The sequence below is a fragment of the Drosophila yakuba genome, chromosome X, assembly GCF_016746365.2.
Source record: "Drosophila yakuba strain Tai18E2 chromosome X, Prin_Dyak_Tai18E2_2.1, whole genome shotgun sequence".
NCBI classification, from domain to species: Eukaryota; Metazoa; Arthropoda; class Insecta; order Diptera; family Drosophilidae; genus Drosophila; species Drosophila yakuba.
This window is the reverse complement of record NC_052526.2, coordinates 5,244,982-5,262,890: the sequence shown is the minus strand read 5'-3', so window position 1 is coordinate 5,262,890 and position 17,909 is coordinate 5,244,982. Positions and strand designations below refer to the sequence as shown.

General features: G+C 38.8%; 1 protein-coding gene across 13 annotated transcripts in view; it reads left to right on the top strand.

The window, feature by feature from the left end:
* The window catches only part of LOC6524324 (cAMP-specific 3',5'-cyclic phosphodiesterase), a 98,663-nt gene extending 87,991 nt beyond the window's left edge, over window positions 1–10,672 (top strand). For 9 of the 13 annotated variants that reach the window (XM_039374801.2, XM_039374791.2, XM_039374804.2 and 6 more), the window contains 9 exons: window positions 1,537–1,641; window positions 3,173–3,359; window positions 3,571–3,664; window positions 7,835–8,175; window positions 8,259–8,523; window positions 8,637–8,751; window positions 8,811–8,973; window positions 9,056–9,424; window positions 9,575–10,672. In XM_039374801.2, the coding sequence (XP_039230735.1) occupies window positions 1,537–1,641; window positions 3,173–3,359; window positions 3,571–3,664; window positions 7,835–8,175; window positions 8,259–8,523; window positions 8,637–8,751; window positions 8,811–8,973; window positions 9,056–9,424; window positions 9,575–9,778 (1,843 nt within the window). In that variant the 3' untranslated portion in view covers window positions 9,779–10,672. The remainder of the gene's footprint in view (window positions 1–1,536; window positions 1,642–3,172; window positions 3,360–3,570; window positions 3,665–7,834; window positions 8,176–8,258; window positions 8,524–8,636; window positions 8,752–8,810; window positions 8,974–9,055; window positions 9,425–9,574) is intronic. The other 4 variants (XM_039374798.2, XM_039374789.2, XM_039374806.2 and 1 more) reach the window with 1 other exon arrangement.
* The last annotated feature ends 7,237 nt before the right edge of the window (window positions 10,673–17,909 follow it).

Sequence of the window (17,909 nt, the reverse complement as noted above, 5' to 3'; positions counted from 1 at the left end):
GTTGTAATTGTGGCCGCAAAGGAGGTCAACTTTTCCATTTTACCACATTAAAATATCACTCAATGGCACTTTGCGAGCTCATTCTTCATTTTACTCATCGCCTTTTTCAATGAAAAATTTTTCGTTTCTGCTAATTGGAAATTGAGGAAATTATTTGAGGCTTAAAAGCGACTTATATGCTTTGGTCTGTCTAGTGATGATCTTTATTTTAATGAGATGATAGCAAATATTACCCATCCCTGACGTTCTGCTTTCAATTAATTTTCATTTAAATTCTTTGGCGCCGTTTCACTGCGTTTAATTTGTCTACCAATTCGTGACGCCACCGAAGTGAACGCCCCCGCAACTTAATACACAATATATACACCTACAAAACTAAACACACATCTGTCCATATGTATTCGCTTTTTATACTTAATTATTTATGCCATTTTTTGTTTGTCAACGTGTTTCGTGTCTCCGTCTCCTTGTTTCTGCCCAATGCGATTCTCGGTATTTCTTCGTACATTGCGGCTTCGGCTTCCTTTTTGTTTTATTTTTGGCACACAGCGCCAAAATCTCAGCCACTTTGCCTAGTGGAAAAGTCCGGCCCATGGGCCACGCCCACGCCTCGAATGTCCTTCGAGTCCCGTTTTATTTCTACATGTTTTCCGCAATTTGCGTGGAATTTTCAGCATAAAAAAGGCGGCGGATAAAAACCGAAACTTGGCCGTCGCCATGGCGTCCCTTTTCGCTGGTCTTTTTTTATTTGAGGACATTCACTGACCTTTTTTAGAGCAACGTTATCGATTTTCACAACATTTTGCCATTTAAATTCTACTCAAAATGAGTGCCAAGCAAATTACATAGTTTCAACAAAATACAGCAAAAACAAAAAAAAAAATAAGAGAGAGAGAAATTTGAATAAATTAGCAAATTTTTCGTTTAAAATTCTTGGTGTTATTTATGGTCTTGTTTTCGCAGCTTTTGGCAATGCATCAAAGAGCCTTAGAATCTTGTACGATGTAAGAGAATTTGGTTGACTAACTTTTATATGTTTCCAAACACATTTTGCAATTATTATGGCAAATTACAGCGTAATGCGGAAAACATCAATAGGTGTTAATATCGCCCTGAAAAATTCTGTTCTCATTCTATTTGCTGAGATATTTAAAGACCAGTTTCTATTATATTATTTATTTTGCAAAATGCAAAGGAAAGCTATGGTACTTAATATCATTATGTTTCATTATGTGCATATACGTAGTATTCTTTACTTCAAAGGAAAATATTCAAATTAGTTAATGCATTTTTATGCACGACATTTTGGTCAAGCAATTCTTGTGCAGAACTGGAAACCTTCTCTTATTATAAGCAAGTTTTTAATTTATTTTAAATGATTAGATATATACTTTGTAATGGGTAATTTAATTGCATGGCTTAACACGGCTTTTCTTTTATTGGGCTTAGCTTATTTTGAGGAATATGATTATACATTTCAATGCAAACTAATAATATTCCACTATTCTCCACACTTTCTTTCACCTTTTTTTGCAGCCACGGCGAGGATCTCATTGTGACGCCTTTCGCCCAAATTTTAGCCAGCTTACGTTCAGTGCGCAACAATTTATTAAGTCTGACAAATGTTCCAGCATCAAACAAGTAAGTGTATTGTGACCTTGACACGCCCCTTTTACCACCCCCCAAACCCCCCTCAACCCCCGGAAGGCATTCAATTTCTTGTGTATTATGTATATGCAATGTACTTGACCCCGAAAAAATATGAAATCTCACACTATTTTAACCCCCACTAACCCCTATGTGTGCTGCCGCCTGTTCTCTGCTCGCCTTAACCTACTCACTCTCCCTCTCTGTCTCTCTCTCCCTCCCTCTCTGGTCTTGGTGTGTGTTTTTTGTCGTCTCACACTTTAATTAATCAAAAGCAGCGACCACAATGACAACAAACAAAATAACACTCGCATCCAACAATAACTTTTGATGGTCGGTCTATAAAAAAGTGCGGAAAAAACAAAAACAAATATAGATTAAATGAAAAAATATAAATAGAACCCTACGAAAGGTTGGCGGTACACACTAACAAACACGGCATTCGATAAAACACCAAACTTTTCACAGATGACGCGAAATGTTCCAAAAATATCGCCAAGTATATCGCCAAGTATATCGCCAAAAACAAGTGGGACAGAAAAACGAATTTTATACGAATATTTTCGTGGAATTTGTATATTCATGGCGCAAACGTAAATTTAGAGAGCATTTCTGTTGAGAAGCTATGAAAAGTCAATTTTCCAAAGAACAATTACTAATTTGTTTGTTCAACCACAAAACAAAAAAAACATGTCTCGTTGTTTGCTGCTTATAAGTTAGTTGTTTTGATACGAGCATACATACATACATATTTGAAGAAATGATATCAACAAATTTATAAACATCATAAACAAATGTTATTTGAATTAAATCAATTTCTTCTAATAGTAACCCCAAAACGTCAATAACACTTTTAATCATATAATTAATTGTAAATAAATCCGTTTGTTTGAAGAGATGCACGCCTTGCAGCAATGGGTTAAAGCACATAACCCAACATCTAACATTAACCCCCTGCAGCCCCCTGGCCCCTACAAACCCCCCCAAACCCCCTGACTTGCAGTGATTGCTGTAAATAGAAAGTTGAACCCCCCAAAAAATGATGAAAATTCACAAATATAAATATTTTTTCTCTTTCTTCCGCTTTCTCTCGCTCTCTCTCTAACTCTCTTTCTGATTTTGCCATTTCCATATGTGTCTATGTGTGTCACCGATACTTTTGCAAAATCACAATTCTAAATGTCGTGTTCTCCTCCTGCCACACCCACACCGTGCAACGTGACATTCCATAACCATCCATGCTCCATGCTCCCAACTCCCTATCCCCTATTTTGATTTTGAACAACTATTGCCAAATTAAATCCACTAAAATTTCATATTTGCTTACCATGCTCCCTTAAATGTTTGTTCGATTGTTTGTTGATTCGTTTGTTTTTTTGTTTGTTTGATGATTATGTTCGTTTGTTGTATCTGCACCCCGAAACCAACCGCCTACCTCCCGCCCATTTCCCAAACCCCTAACCTCTCTCTGTGTGCGTGTGCGTGCGTGTGTGTGTGTGTGGAAACTGTGTATTAATCCATCAAGATCCAGGCGGCCCAACCAATCCTCGTCGGCCTCGCGATCGGGAAACCCCCAAGGAGCCCCGCTGTCCCAGGGCGAGGAGGCCTACACCCGCCTGGCCACCGACACCATCGAGGAGCTAGACTGGTGCCTCGACCAGCTGGAGACCATCCAGACCCATCGCAGCGTCTCCGACATGGCCTCGCTCAAGGTACGATCTCAACTCACTCCCTTCTTCACATTCAAGTTACAGCGAATAGAGATAAATTTAATTTTTATTACATTACCAAATGTTTTGCTATCGAGTAAAGTTTTTCATGCCTTTTAAGTTCGTAGTTAAGTCATAGAAAACGATTGTTAGTCTTAATCTCAGCCTCATTCATATGCATAACATAACTTAATCGAAACTTTTACCGTTTCAGTTCAAACGCATGCTCAACAAGGAGCTGTCGCACTTCAGCGAGTCCAGCAGATCGGGAAATCAGATTTCCGAATATATATGTTCCACTTTTTTGGGTGAGTTTCTTCGATAGTTCTTAAATATATGTATTTAAATTAGATTACTGCGCTCCTGCAAACCCATTATTTCTCTCAAGCTTTCATTCAACTGAAGCAACTTCAACTGAAATCCCACCATCGATCCGTTTCCAGATGGAAACTCATTTCACGGCAAACTTTTTGCAAAACAATCCCAGCGCTCGAATCATTTCCCGTGGATTTCCCATTCTATTTACCCCCCTTAACCCCTTATTTGCGATTCCGCCGCGTCACCGACGCCACAAACTATGACTTAGCCCATAAAAAAACCCCTGAGCCCGCTAATGCCACGCATTCGGGGCCTCAAAGTTATTCAAGATGTTTTGCGGCTTTAGCTTTCGCTAGCTGCAATTTGTTTTTGGCCTGTCTTCGTCTCGCGCCCTATAGTTTTTCGTACTTTTCCGTAGTTTTTCTAGCTGCTCGGCTCACCAAAGTATGCAATAAAATCGCGACGCGAAAGGGCAGAAGAATGGAGCTCAAGTGGCTAAAGCCTAAAGCCTACAGAGGCAACAAAATAGAGCGAAAAAACTAAAAAAAAAATTATACAACTCCATGGTCTAAACCGTCTGAAACCCTTAAACGAGTATTATATCTATTATTTATATTTATTAGTGTTTCTGGGTAGCGCACTTTAGATCTAGACAAGCTTAAAAAAAGCAGCATAGATCGTTTTGATAGATTTTGAGGACAAGTATTCGTTCATTGATTTTAATTAGGGTAAAAAAAAGAAGAAGTCGGTATCGTTATTTGTGTCCCATTTTTCTCGAATTGAAAGTGCAAAATGAAATTATGCAGAGCAGCATAAAAACAGATGAAGTGGAAATTTCATTGTTTAACCTGCGAGCCAATCCCCCAAAGCGGAGACCCATGCACGCGCACTGCCGTTCCTCATTTTCTCCGAAAAGTTTTCCCCATTTTCCCCCGTTCTCCACCCACTTTCCGCTTTTCCCCGTTTGTCCTGCGGAAAGCCACTTTGGTGGCACTTTGTGCGGCAACGGGAATGCAATCGAAGTTTAAAAAGTGACCGCTCGGCGGATACACAGATAACCAATTCAATATGAAACTATTTATTGTTGGCTTTGTGATTTCTAAAAAATCAAGAACCAAAAGAAGAACATTTTCAATGACAGACAATATTCTTGTTTTCCATTTATCAACCTAAAGTAGTTAGCCCTACATATGTCTTTGTATCTTAAATTATTTTCTTTCCGTGCAAAGTGGGCGGTAGGCGTGGCGTTAGCGTGGACAAACAAAGGGGCCGCACCTAGTCAAAAAGCAACGAAAAAGGAGTTAAAAGCGTAGAAGAAAAAAGTGGGAACACAGGGAGCGAAAGGATATCAGGCATATTTGCACATTTGTCCATATTTCTGCTTCACTGAGCAGCCACTGAAAGAGTGGCCAAGGGAGGAGTGGAGGAGGAGGGAACACCAGCAGGGGGATAAAGTGACCTTCTCGGGATCTAAACCTACCTTTTCACTAGAATTTTCAGGCCTAACCCAACTAACTTGTTGTTGGCGTAGTTTATCAAGCATAAAATCGCATTTGGGGGATACACACAGTAAAAAATACCCCACACACACACGGCTGCCTAATGTCCATTTGTAACACTTCATTTGAAACAGAAGCCTCGACCTCGAAAGTCAAAAAAAAATAAAGGAAGAAAGAAAGGAGGAAGGTGGGTAGGGAGATGGCCCAAAAAAATTATGGCGGACCATAACAGATTTCAGCACCTAAAATTCACCCTAGGAACAGAACAATCTCAAAAAGAAAAAAAAATACGAAGAGAAAGTGAGGACAGCAGCATATGCAAAACAAGATCCTGTCACACATATCAGGTGAATAAATTTTCCCTTGAAAGGAAAAAATTTTGGAGCATGCCAAGAAAAAACCCGCAAGGATTGAAAAACCAAAAAAAAACCTTGACTTTAATGCCTTTAAATTGTGCTTTAAGTACGGGCTTGCAACAATTGACCAAATGTGAGAAAACATGGGACACATTAAAAGGACACAATCCTGTCGCTTGCGTCGCTCTATGCTGGCAAATAAAACCCCTCCATGAAAACACCGAAGAGGCAGAAAATGCAACCAATGGGCTTGGTTATTTATGTTTTATGTGTGTAGTTTTAAGTTTTAAGTTTTGTGCCGGCAAACGAAAATTCAACGCAATTTGGAATTTGAAATGAATATTAATTTATGCACAGGCAATTTGAATTTGCTCTCTATGCCACAAACAGCGACAAACACAAAAACAATTGGGCAGCGAGGGGTTAAGGGCTGCGGCCTTCAAAAAGTAGGCAATGGAATTTTGAATGGGAAACTGCAAAAGTTTTGCTTGTTTGCCGTCGAACGCTTGAATATTTATATGGCTATTTAAGCACCGAGTGAGAAGAAAGGCCCTGAGCAATGCGAGTTGAAGGACTTGGATCGCTGCTCCACATCCTTTTGCTTCCACATCCTTCTGCTTGGCCCACATTTCGCTGCCATTCGGTTATGGAAATATGCAGATGTAGGTATAGATCAGCGAACTGCAAGTGTGGCATTTTTTGTGTTGGTGGTAACAAATTACTGAAAAAGGAAATAGATTATGCCCAAAATCTATAGATAGTCCCTTTTTTCTCTTAATTTTACAAAAATTTAAAGAAGACGAAATAGACATTTCTTTTTTATATAATTTATTATTTGCTTCCCATATTTAACTTTATAAATGTATAATTTTTCTTTTTAAAATGATACAAAAAACAAGTAGCCACAGAAGCCGCAGCCAAAAGTCAGGAAGTTAAGCGTCCCTCTCCATTTCCCCCCAGGCACTCACCCCTTTCCTCAAGCTCTTTCCACGTCAGAGCTGATAGCTGGTTGTAGCTCCTGGAAAATAGCTTGCTCAGGCACTTCCTCCAGTAGGTCGAAATCACATTGTTGATATCCTCTGCTGCCACATAAAATCACTGCACTACTCACTCACAATTAGTATTTTTTAAAAATTCATCGAAAAAGTTGTTTGCTTACGTAGAACTTTTGAGAAGCGCAGAGAAGGGCACATATATTTTGGTATTATTTAGTATTAAGTATTTAGTATTATGTAGTATTTAGTGTTATTTAGTATTTAGTATTTAGTATTATTCATTATTTCCTTTTAATGTAACGTAATACTTTCAGCTATCTTACTGATAAGTTTATAATTTCACTTTAAATGCCAGCTGGAGCAATAGAAATAGAATAGTTTTAATTAAGTACAAATAAAAACAAGAGAGAACGCTATAGTCGAGTTCCCCGACTATCTGATACCCGTTACTCAGCTAGTGGAAGTGCAGAGGAGAGTCTTTAACGCTGACAGTGTTTGGTGGTTTGTGGGCGTTAGGGTGGGCGTGGCAAAAAGTTTTTTGGCAAATCGATAGAAATTTACAAGACTAATACAAAAATGAAAAAATATCAAAACATTTTTCAAAAGTGTGGGCGTGGCAGCTTTGGGCGGTTTGTGGGCGTTAGAGTGGGCGTGGCAAAAAGTTTTTTGACAAATCGATACAAATTTACAAGACTAATACAAAAATGAAAAAATATTAAAACATTTTTCAAAAGTGTGGGCGTGGCAGTTTTGGGCGGTTTGTGGGCGTTAGAGTGGGCGTGGCAGCATGATTCGACAAACTTGCGCTGCGTCTATGTCCCTGGAGTCTGTATGCTTAGTCTCAACTTTCTAGCTTTTGTAGTTCCTGAGATCTCGACGTTCATACGGACAGACAGACGGACGGACAGACGGACAGACGGACAGACGGACAGACGGACAGACGGACGGACAGACGGACATGGCCAAATCGACTCGGCTATTGATCCTGATCAAGAATATATATACTTTATATGGTCGGAAACGCTTCCTTCTGCCTGTTACATACTTTTCAACGAATCTAGTATACCCTTTTACTCTACGAGTAACGGGTATAATTATGTATAAATGCTGCAGTTCTCTAGTATAGATCAGCTGCCTGGCACATGTGTGTTTGTGGCAGACGGTTATTCTTGAGTTAGTATGCTCTATACCACACAGCGGGTGTTATTTAAAAAAAATTAATATCATGGAATATCATGAATGGAATAGAATATAAGACTGTAAACTTGATTAACCTATTCAACATGGATTTGTGTACGTTTCGTTTGCAGACAAGCAGCAGGAGTTCGACTTGCCCTCGCTGCGCGTGGAGGATAACCCGGAACTGTTGGCCGCCAACGCAGCCGCTGGTCAGCAGTCCGCCGGACAGTATGCGCGCTCCCGCTCGCCGCGCGGCCCGCCCATGTCGCAGATCAGCGGCGTGAAGAGGCCACTGTCGCACACGAACAGCTTCACCGGCGAACGGCTGCCCACCTTCGGTGTGGAGACACCCAGGGAAAATGAGCTGGGCACCCTGCTCGGCGAACTGGACACCTGGGGCATTCAGATATTCAGCATCGGCGAATTCAGCGTCAATCGACCGCTCACCTGTGTGGCATACACCATATTTCAGGTGCGAAACGAAACGAAAATAGTACCAGTAATGTACTTTTAAAAACTGACTTCTCCTTCTGTTTTTTACTTTTCACCCCACAGAGTAGAGAATTACTGACCAGTCTTATGATACCACCGAAAACTTTTCTTAACTTTATGTCTACTCTGGAGGACCACTACGTCAAAGACAATCCGTTTCACAATTCACTGCATGCCGCCGACGTGACCCAAAGCACCAACGTGCTACTCAACACACCGGCGCTGGAGGGCGTATTCACACCGCTCGAAGTGGGCGGGGCGCTGTTCGCCGCTTGCATCCACGATGTTGATCATCCCGGCTTAACCAATCAGTTCTTGGTTAACTCAAGTGCGTGTTCCTTTAGTTTGTGAGCCATGCCATGCCAATTGGCACATGTCACACAAAATAAGTCCAATAATTACTAAAATTACTAATTATAAAACATGTTCATTTTGCCACAGGTTCCGAACTAGCATTAATGTACAATGACGAATCTGTTTTGGAAAATCATCATTTAGCTGTTGCCTTTAAATTATTACAAAATCAAGGATGTGATATATTCTGTAATATGCAAAAGTGAGTTTATATTATTCAGATGGAAAACTCAATATATAATTGATGTCTTTCGTGTGCAGGAAACAACGCCAAACATTGAGGAAAATGGTTATTGATATTGTGCTGTCTACGGACATGTCCAAGCACATGAGTCTGCTGGCCGACCTTAAGACAATGGTGGAAACCAAGAAGGTGGCCGGCTCCGGCGTACTGCTGTTGGACAACTACACCGATCGCATACAGGTGAGTGGTGCCCCCTTGCCCTTGGGGGTCATGCGTTATGCTAACACTATACCCACTAACACATACCACTCTTTCCCAATAGGTGCTTGAGAATCTGGTGCACTGCGCCGATCTGAGCAATCCCACCAAGCCGCTGCCGCTTTACAAGCGCTGGGTAGCCCTGCTCATGGAGGAGTTCTTCCTACAGGGCGACAAGGAGCGCGAATCGGGCATGGACATCAGTCCCATGTGCGACCGCCACAATGCCACCATCGAGAAGTCGCAGGTGGGCTTCATCGACTACATCGTCCACCCACTTTGGGAGACCTGGGCGGACCTGGTGCACCCGGATGCCCAGGATATACTCGACACGCTTGAAGAGAACAGAGACTACTACCAGAGCATGATACCGCCCTCGCCGCCGCCATCGGGCGTCGATGAGAATCCGCAGGAGGACAGGATACGCTTTCAAGTGAGCATCCTCCTCCTGATAGTACACAACTCAGTTACTGACACGGTAGGGGGCATAGATTTTCCTTTCAAATCCGTGTCAGTTCTGAGTTCAAGTACCAAATGAAACTCAAACTCGTAATAACTGTGTTGCATTTCGTGTTACAAATAGGTAACCCTTGAGGAGTCCGACCAGGAAAACCTCGCCGAGCTGGAGGAGGGCGACGAGAGTGGTGGGGAGAGCACCACCACTGGCACCACCGGAACCACCGCCGCCTCCGCGCTAAGCGGGGCTGGTGGCGGTGGCGGTGCAGGCGGGGGTGTGGCACCTAGAACGGGTGGCTGCCAAAACCAACCGCAACACGGTGGAATGTGACGGAGAGTCGTGGGAATTTATCGCAAATTACAGGAAAAGGCTCACAACTTTTTCCTATTACGTTAGTGACTACTATTAACACAAAAAAAAACCAAACAAAAACCTAAAACAAAAAAAAACAAAGAAAAACTCTTGGAAAAAATGCAAAAAAAAAAATACAAAAAAAAACCAAAAACCCAAGTAAGGAAATATTATACCAATGTTTAAATGCATACAAAAATCCAAACAGCAATAGCAAAACTACCGTTAAACCTTTAAAGTCTAGAGAAAATCGACAAAGGAAAAGAAGTTTACTTAATGGAACCCGAGATTGATGTTAAAAATACACTGAAAAATGGAGGAGGAGGCAGAGCTAACTAAGAAAAATCAATAAGTACATATTGTTAAACACATAGACACACTAAATTCAAGACAAAGCAAAGATAATGAGAAAAAAAATTGATAAGTAATAATAAGACGATACCAAAACTCCCGCCCCAAACCCTAAGAAACCCTCTCTTACCCCTCCCCTTTATATATACAATTTTTGTTGCATGTGTAGGAAAATGATTTTTGTCAAATTCATCTGAAGTAGTATATCAATCAGAGGAAGGCCCGTAGCAGAGTCTCCTCTTTTAATCCATTGACTAAAGTGAAATATTTAACGCAGAGAATCAGGCAAACGAAAAGGAATAATTAATACGACCTAGCTTAAGAGAAGTTATTAAGTTTTTAATGTTTTGCATGCACCAAATAGATTTATTTTACTTGATTGAAAACGCTAGATCTAACTGATAAACTGATAACAGCAGCACATGGAGTTTTTTATAATTTAGACCACAGCGATAGAAGCGAAAGAAAATCAACCATGTAAAGTGTAAAAACCCAGTGAATTAAACCAAAATTGAAAGCCAACCGAGTTGAAACCAATTTAATTCTAAATCCACAACCCAAAACCCTAAAAAACAAAAGAGAATGATGAAAGGAACAGTCTACAGCCAAACTGTAGTTGTATAGTAATATATATGATATAAATATTTTTTTTAATATTATTTGTAAATAATTTAAATGTTGGACTCGAATTTAAATCAAGCGGCTAGCACATGTTGCAGCTAAACTAAAATGAAAACAAAGCCAAAAACACACATAAATAGGGAACTAAGTGGAAAAGGAGGAAAAGGAAAAACGGAAAGAGAATAACTATTGTACAATTAGCTAAAGAATTTCCATTTAAATTTTCAATTTAAATTGCAATTTAATTTGCTTCCAGAAAAAAATGAAAGGAGACAGGATAAAACATAGAGAGATAAACCGAAAATAATTTCAAACGCTGTCTTCGCAAATATTTTTCGCTATATATTACTTATACCATTATTTTACTAGTTACTAAGCTACTTACTGAGCCACACAAATTAAAAACGAAAGAGACAAGACACCAGGACAAAAAAGAAAGAGAAGTAGCTTTCATGAATTTAGTGAACAAACATACATAACTGGCAACTGGCCACTGTGGCAGAGGCCACTTACAATTTACAAAACAAACACCACCAAAAAAAGACTCTTCAAGCACAAAAACTGTTTAGTTAACCAACTGTAAAACCAAAGCAAAGCAAAATAACAACCAACACAAACGATATAATCCCAAAGTCTTTGGCTATAATATGATTACTTAACCTAACCTATACAATATAGATATATATCCTATATGCATATATAAAGTCACGATACTGGCGCTGGTGCGCGGATCGATCAATGTGGCAGGCCAAATTCTAAACGCGCATAATTTAACTATTGTTTATATTATGTTTTATTGTTATTAATTTATTACCTAAAAACATTATTTTTTCAGACCTAGTGCTATATATATTTCTTTTTTGTGTTAAAGCGGGCAGGATCCGCGCATAAAATAGTGTTTTTTTTTATTACAAATATATATATATATATATATATATATATGATATATGATATGTGAATGAAATGTAATGAAATGAAGTGGAACCTTGATGGTCTAAAAATATCATTAAAAGCGAGATGGAAAGTTGAAGAACAAGAGATACTTTATAGCAATTTAAGCAGCATTGTAAATGTGCGCTTTAGAACTACATTTTTTCGAAACTTAATCGACCTTCAGCAAATACAGCAAGATATATTACCTACATACATACACACATATATTATTAATTGAACCATAGTTGCGACAAAAACAAGAATTACGGCAAGTCCATGGCAAACTTAAACAAAAACCTACTTTAACAAATTGAGTGAAATAAATAAAAGAAAGAAAACAAACAAAAAAAAAAAAAAACCATATGACTTTTTTCTCCTCCTACAAAATAACAAAATAAAAACTAAAAAACATAAAAACAGAAAAAATAAACTACTAAGTATTGTATTTGTAATACGAATTTTCCTGCGAGTGGAGTCTTTCCGCAACACCATAAAGCCGGAAAAGAAAACCTACAGAGTTCCGCAGCAACAGCGGCACTGGTACATGTGTAGCTATAGCTATAGCTCTAGCTATACGATTATGTAATTTACCAGAGTATTAACCAAACATTTAAATTTATATGCATATGCAACCAACATATATAGATATACACTAGGAATATATGCAGTAACGGACATTTGATGTATACTCGAGTTGAAACATAACCTAACCAGATGTTGTATGTGTATGTGTAATTCGATGAACTTTAAGTCCAAGCCCATAAACCCATAAGAACAAGCAATTTATAGTGAACAAGTCGAAAAGTATCTAAATGTAATTGTTAGCAAATGTCGAGCAAATCCGAAAGTTACCAGAAAGTTTAAGAGGCATCTATCTTATCCCCCCTCCCCACAACACTCAATTTTTGACTGAAATTGAATCGTCTAGTAGAGGCACTCAATTCGTACTTCACCATCCCCCATCCCCCCTCCCCTATCCATCCCCTTTCCACGACTACTCTATTTTATCCGATTTTTTTCTATTGACGTGCCGCCAATTATATCAGTGTATATAAACTATTTAAAATCACGCATATGTGCACACACAGAGTTTTGTAGCGTCATATGGCATTAAGGATACCCACTTACATATGCATACATATATATGGAGGGACATAAGCAAGTAAAGTAAATTTACATATATGTGTGGGTAAAGAGAGAGATCAGCATTTGTAGCACAGGTTGGCCAAATTTATTGGGAATATCGATTTAAGTTGAGTAAAGCCGAAGAAAAACCAAATGAAAACTGTTTGTTGTGCTGTTAGCCGTAATTGAGAACTTTTTTTTGAGATAACTTAATACCTATATATATAAATATGTATTACAATATATGTATCTATAAATATATAAAACAGGCGACAAACAAATTAAACCAAATATCGGAACAAAAAAACCCAAAAACCAAAAACGAAAAACGAAAAAGAAGAGAGAGAACAAATAATACAAACGATATTGAAATGGCACGTTTTATACTGTAATGAAATGAGGAAACACCAAAGACGAATGCAAAACCAAAATGCAAACACAAAACAAAATATACAAAAAAATATTCTTAAAAATACCATAAATTGTGCGCTGGCGACGACGGTTGTTTGAAAATGAGAAGGAAAAGGACATGCCGCTTGAAATGCCGATCGTAAGCGAGTCCTTTCGCTTAAAATGCAAGTCGGCATTTCAATCGAGTGGAGAATCGGAAGATATTATATACATATAGAACACGTAACGCTGGCGTTACTGGGCAAACAGTTAGGCATTTTTTTTTTTTTTTGGAAATTTATACAATTACATATACAAAAAGCTCATCCACAACAAGGACTACAACTACAGAAGAACAAAATACACACATACATACAAACATTAACGCGTACACGGACAGCGATTTGCGCCAGATCAATATTCTGGGGATTTCGAACCGAAAAAGAAAAAGTGAAAATAGAATGAGGAAAATCGGCAAGTTATTTACCACTGAAACTGATCGGGTGTACTATAGTAGCAAATAGGGCTTACCCAGGCTGATTCACCCAAAATGAATATATATGTAGTAACGAGCTGGCTTTTGTTGTTTAGTTATGTATTGTTTCGGTTATGTTTTGCGTCTCTCAGAATTACCATATACATACATATGTATATTCTATGTATATATATGTAGTTATGTATGTGAATGCGTAATCATTTATGAAACCAATGAAAATCTATCCTGAAAACAAAGAGAAAAACCTAAGTCAAAAAAATAATTGCATGCAAGAGTAAGTAATATTAATGAAATATAAGAACAAAGGTCACTCTCTGGCCGCATGGCAAATGATAAATGGTAAAACACTGAGCAGGTGGCATTATGAACAGATTTGAATGATTATGGAATACAGACTAAAAATAAAAAATCCAAATAAATGAAAAGATAATATTTAAAAATATTCCAGTCGCATTTTTTCTGCAAGGGATTTTCTAAAAAATCGAAATTTCCATTTCTGTTCATCGAAAATTTTTCCCGTCCCGATATAATTTTCTCAGTCAGATTTCCTAGTTCCTTGGTTTTAGATACCAGGCAAACAGAAATCTCAGCAGGTGAAGGCAGGTCCCAGCAGATATCATAAAACGAGACAACTAGCTTATACTTCCATGATGGCCGTCCCTTTCATGCTTTCAGGCGCCCTCTTAGGAGAAATCCCGTTACTTTAAAACGGAACTCAGATCAGAGATGCTCAGTAACATTGTGCCTCACGTGTTTCTCACGAGATTTGCACGACAATTACGAAATAAATAAAATATCCATGTGTGTTGGAAGCGTGAAAAAAAATTTGTTACACGCGGGCATCTATATTTTAGGCAAAAAAGGGACCGTTGGCAACCTACTGGGATTTTTGAGCGCCTAGTACTTAAAATCGGAAATCTCTTAAATTTCTTGAAAATTTCAGCCGTCCCGATATTATTTTCGCTGCTAGATCGGCCACTTTTTCGTTTCGCACACCAGGCGAACAGAAATCTCAGCAAGTGACGGCAGGTCCCAGCAGATATCATAGAACGAGACAACTAGCTTATACTTCCATGACGGCCGTCCCTTTCATGCTTTCAGGCGCCCTCTAAGGAGAGATCCCGTTACTTTTCAACGGAACTCAGATCAGAGATGCTCAGTAACATTGTGCCTCACGTGTTTTTCACGAGATTTGCACGACAATCACGACAACCGTGGTGGTTGTTGGGAGCGTGACAAAAAATCTGTTACACGCGGGCATCTCTATTTTAGCCAAAAAAAGGGACCGTTGGCAACCTACTGGGATTTTTATTCGCCTGGTACTTAAAATCGGGAATCTCTTCGATTTCTTGAAAATTTCAGTCGCCTGGATATTATTTTCGCTGCTAGATCGGCCACTTTTTCGTTTCGCACACCAGGCGAACAGAAATCTCAGCAAGTGACGGCAGGTCCCAGCAGATATCATAGAACGAGACAACTAGCTTATACTTCCATGACGGCCGTCCCTTTCATGCTTTCAGGCGCCCTCTAAGGAGAGATCCCGTTACTTTTCAACGGAACTCAGATCAGAGATGCTCAGTCACATTGTGCACTCGGTGCTTCACGGGTGTTGCACGAGATTTGCACGACATAAATAAAATATCCCAAGTGGTCGTTGGGAGCGTGCGAGAAATCAGTTACACGGGAGCATCTCTATTTTTGCAGACCGTTACTTTGCAACAGAACGCTAATCAGAGATGGGAAGTCGTATTGTTCTTGTGGCCGTGTCACGTCTTTGTTACGATATACACGAGATTCCTTAAGTTTGTTTGGATCGTGAGGAAGATTTGCAGAGACGCGACCATCTCTAAGAAAGTCTAAATTACGCTAATCAGCTGTTTGATTTTTGCTGCGCCATTTTATTTGCATGACTTTTTGGGATATCAATAAGGTTTAAAATTATTTTGTTATATTAATTATTTAGATTTATTATTTCTTTTTATTTGGATGAATATATAAAATATAAGATTTCCCATTGATTTCTATCAGTACTTTTATAAACTTACCAAATTATAAATTTCCATGATTTTGATGAGTTCAGCAGAGACAAATAATACAACGTGTTTTTGAATTGTTTTGCATTTTAATTGGCTAATGTGTTATATTTATGTATTGTTCGAAATTTTGTTACGAACTCACAGAGGTATGACATTCCATATTTGGACCAATATTTTGAATGCTTGATGAAAATACTGATATAAATAATCACAAAAAAGAGGGAAAACGAATTTTAGCAAAAATGCAATATTTACGATTGATATTTTCGGTATAACTTGACTAAAAATGGTCAGAAAGTTAAAAGAATTACATTTTTGTACTACTTATTACCAATGCTAACCAACCGAATCACTTTTTGACCGACTTTGTTAACATATTTTTTGGCCAAATTTTCGCATTTTTTTGTTCCATCATCAAAATTTGCAAAAAAAGTGAAAAAAATTTGTTTTTTCTGAAAACATAATTCGATTGGAAATTTAAATACAAGCTCAACGAGGTATGGCATTCCATATTTGGACCACTATTTCGAATGTTCTGATCAAAATACCGATATGTATAGTCGCAAAAATTAGAAGAAATATGCCTTCAACAGCCTAAAAGCTTGCGTTAGATTCGCAGCAGGTCGAAAGTATGCTGCAAGCTGTGCGGCAAAGGATATTCTATAGCATACTTACAGCGGTAGGTGTCGCCTTTAATGTAGGTGTGTAGAACGCATGTAGAAATACATCGAATGTAAACATCAGCAGAATCGCTTTCCATTTTTAGTTTATTTAATAAACAGCATACTATACTATACTATACATACGATACTATACTATACTACAAGATACTAACCTGTACAAACTATGTATTTTATTATATAATTGTGGAACTTATGCCAAGCCTGACTGAGTGATGATTGTTGTGACGGTTTTTAGTGCCAACATTTGCCACTTGCAATGCAACCCCTGATCTCACGTTGCCGCCTGACTTTGACAGACAATACTTTCAATTTCCTCTTGCCATAATTTTTGGCACTTTATGAGCTAGCAGATAAGACATGCCTCTATAAGTATGCATCTCCGCTCGTTTTTTGGGTTTCTTCAATTCTTTTTTTTTGATTTTTGGTCTGCTCTTTCAAGTGTTTAGCGTTAATCGCTTCCTCTGACCTCCGCACTCACTGACGACCTATTGATATGCGTTAGTGATCGTCGGCCGGAACGTTTATTATCCTTTTTTTCGAAAAATGTTTCACGTCGCTTTTGCCACTTCACTGGAGGATCCCCATGTCCCTTTACCCCTCCCTCTGGCACAAATCTCTTGAATACCAGGTCCATCCGTCTGTCTTTCTGTATCTTTTCCCATTCGGGCAAGCATGCCGTAAAAAATCGGAATCGAAGAAACCGAGATCGAGCCCAAGAAACTCTCATCAGTAGGGGGTCGTGGCTGCTGATTGGAGGTTTTCCGTAAGTGCATTCAAGTACGGTTTAGATGCTAAGTTGAACCCTTAGGGAACACAGTGGTCGTTCGGAATGAAAGTTCCTAAAGGCCTCAAGGAGTTACCCTTAGACCATAAGAGGTCACTTTGTGCATTTCTAAAGATATTTTAAGGTTTTTTTTCTGATTGTAAAGCAAATTTAGTTTGGTAAAAAATTACATAACTTGTTATAAGCGAATTTGTTTAAACAAACATTTAAATTTATAAACAATTCAAAGTCAAAATGACAATACTGGAAAATTTTGCATATTGACCATGTACTTTTGTAAGGAACGCGTTTTCCGTTTACTGATCGTCCACTGTACTTCATCGATTGTGTTAATACAAAACAAACCCCTGATCTGCCACATTTTGTCCCCATCCGCCCGTAACCCAATGACCAAAGCATTTCACAATCTCCGCGTTGTCAACGGTTTCCCTACTCCACATTATCTGCCGTCACCGCCCCTCCCCTCCCCACCCCGCCGTCTCCGATTTTCCCCCTCACCCCGTAACCACAGGTCACGTTCATGTTCCCGATCCCATTTTCAGTTCAGTTCCCAGTTCACACGTTGCATATGGAAAATTTCGGTAATTATATATGTTGATCAGTTTTCCATCTTTAACGTATAAATGTGTGCATTTTCTGCTTATCGCTCAGCTTGTTTTCCTTGGGGTTATTTTGTTGTCGGGGACTCCGA